General features: G+C 34.2%; 1 protein-coding gene across 1 annotated transcript in view; it reads left to right on the top strand.

The window, feature by feature from the left end:
* The first annotated feature begins 1,076 nt into the window (after positions 1 to 1,076).
* Positions 1,077 to 1,947, top strand: part of LOC139889199 (uncharacterized) — a 996-nt gene continuing 125 nt past the window's right edge. Inside the window, exons 1-2 of the mRNA XM_071872163.1 lie at positions 1,077 to 1,169; positions 1,722 to 1,947. The exon at positions 1,722 to 1,947 is cut by the window's right edge and continues 125 nt beyond it. Of these exons, the coding sequence (XP_071728264.1) occupies positions 1,077 to 1,169; positions 1,722 to 1,947 (319 nt within the window). The remainder of the gene's footprint in view (positions 1,170 to 1,721) is intronic.

Genomic DNA, 1,947 nt, shown 5'->3' with positions numbered 1-1,947 from the left:
ATATTAGACATTGGAATAAACCGAGTGTAATGTCTTGAACCGTTTAATGGACCTATTTACGACAACTAAAGACCTCCTTTTCAATAAAGCTGTTTATCTCAACCACTACTGTCAGCCATGTATTTTCGTAATTATAATTTGCTTGTAATTTCTTCAGTTCCCGGCGAGGTTGTTTAACAAAAAAAATTAACGCATTTATTAAAGATTGACGTTTAAATTTTGATACACCGTTAACCACACAAACAATTGGAAAGGGTAATCCTTGAACTATTACTTCAGTTGACCAAGGTTAAATACATATAAAGTGGTTCCTGAGAGTTTTGTTACGTTTATAGTTTAGACTTAAATATATATTAGAGATTTTATTATTTGATAAATATGTGTAATATTCAACAACTTTCGCAGTGAATATTACGAGGATATTTTATTAATATTATGATAACAATATAGTAATAATTATTATAACAACACATATAATAATTATATAATTATAAAGATAAATATTAACGTAATAAATAATAAATATAGCAATAGTAAAACTTACAATGACATAGACGATCCTTGCATATTTGGCTATCACCATGATTCACTTATGTATTATTCATAGACATATATTACATAAGACCAAGCTCCAACCCTTGCTTTAAGAAGTATAGACAACTTCTTAAAGCTTTACAAAACCTACGCTAAGTTACAATAAACTAGTCTAAGCTTTAAAAGATTGTGTTCTGAGAGAGAAAGAGCCGTGAAAACTCAGAACAAGAGAGATATGAGTTTTCTGAATGAATGAAATGAACATCTGAAGGTTGATATTTATAGGATCACTGGTTCACCAGTTTTGATGCTGGGTCGCCAGTTGCTTAACCACGAGTCGCAAGTTTCAAGTAGTTAACTAACCATGAGTCGCCAGTTTCAAGAGGTTAACTAACCATGGGTCACTAGTTGTAACATGGGTCATCAGTTTCAGTGCCTAAATTGCCAGGTTTGGTCCTAGGGTCGCCAGTTGTTAATCACGAGTCGCCATTTTCAATCAGTTAACTAACCACGGGTCACCAGTTTCAAGTGGTTAACTAACTATGGGTTGCCAGTTTCACCCTGGGTCGCCAGTTGCATCAACTGGGTCTCCAGTTGATGTAAATGGGTCTACAATTGCACCAACTGGGTCGCCAGTTGCTATAACTAACTGACCAAATGGTGATTTGCAGTCCTTGTTTGTCGTATGCTGGTTTCTGATAGTACGTTGTTGTGTGGCGGCATACGTTTTTGAAATGAAGTTGACGTATGCACTTTCTTGGGGTTCTCTACACTTTTAATAGTCACACACAATCCCCTAAATCATTTCTTGATGTTCCTTACGGTTGTGTTTGAAGTATTCCGTGATTAGGGTTTTGTGTGTGTTTTCACTGTGCGTAAGTCTTGGAACTTCTTGATCTTTGTATATGAATCAGATGAGATTCTAGGTCATTTATAAATCTTCATATATGTGTCTTGAATAATTTTTATCAATCCTGGTTAGTGATCTTGAGCCTTTATAGTGGTATTTTAAGGTTAGAAAATCCTAATTTTGGTTCTTTTTACAGCTTTTCCGCAAATTGAGATTTTAAAGTCTTGTTTAGCAAAACTTAGTGAATTAGTGCGTTTATCGAACAATTTTGCTTAAATAAATGTAGGATTTGAGTGGATATTGTTAGTAAAAACATGACTTTTACGTAATATCAAAGGGCAAAGAGACGGAGGATTCAATTACATATGAAATCTGGAACCATCACGATGAAATCGTTCTTCAATGGATATATGCAACCATAACCATCGATCTTATGAACACCATTCTTGAACCTGATACGACAACGATGAAAGCCTGTGAACCACTTAAAAACATATTTCATGATAATAAACATTTACGTGCACTAGGTCTTACAAATCAGTTCGTCAACATGAAATTAGATA

Source organism: Rutidosis leptorrhynchoides, chromosome 2 (assembly GCF_046630445.1).
Source record: "Rutidosis leptorrhynchoides isolate AG116_Rl617_1_P2 chromosome 2, CSIRO_AGI_Rlap_v1, whole genome shotgun sequence".
NCBI lineage: Eukaryota > Viridiplantae > Streptophyta > Magnoliopsida > Asterales > Asteraceae > Rutidosis > Rutidosis leptorrhynchoides.
The sequence above is the reverse complement of the archived record's forward strand: the minus strand, read 5'-3'. Positions and strand labels throughout refer to the sequence as shown.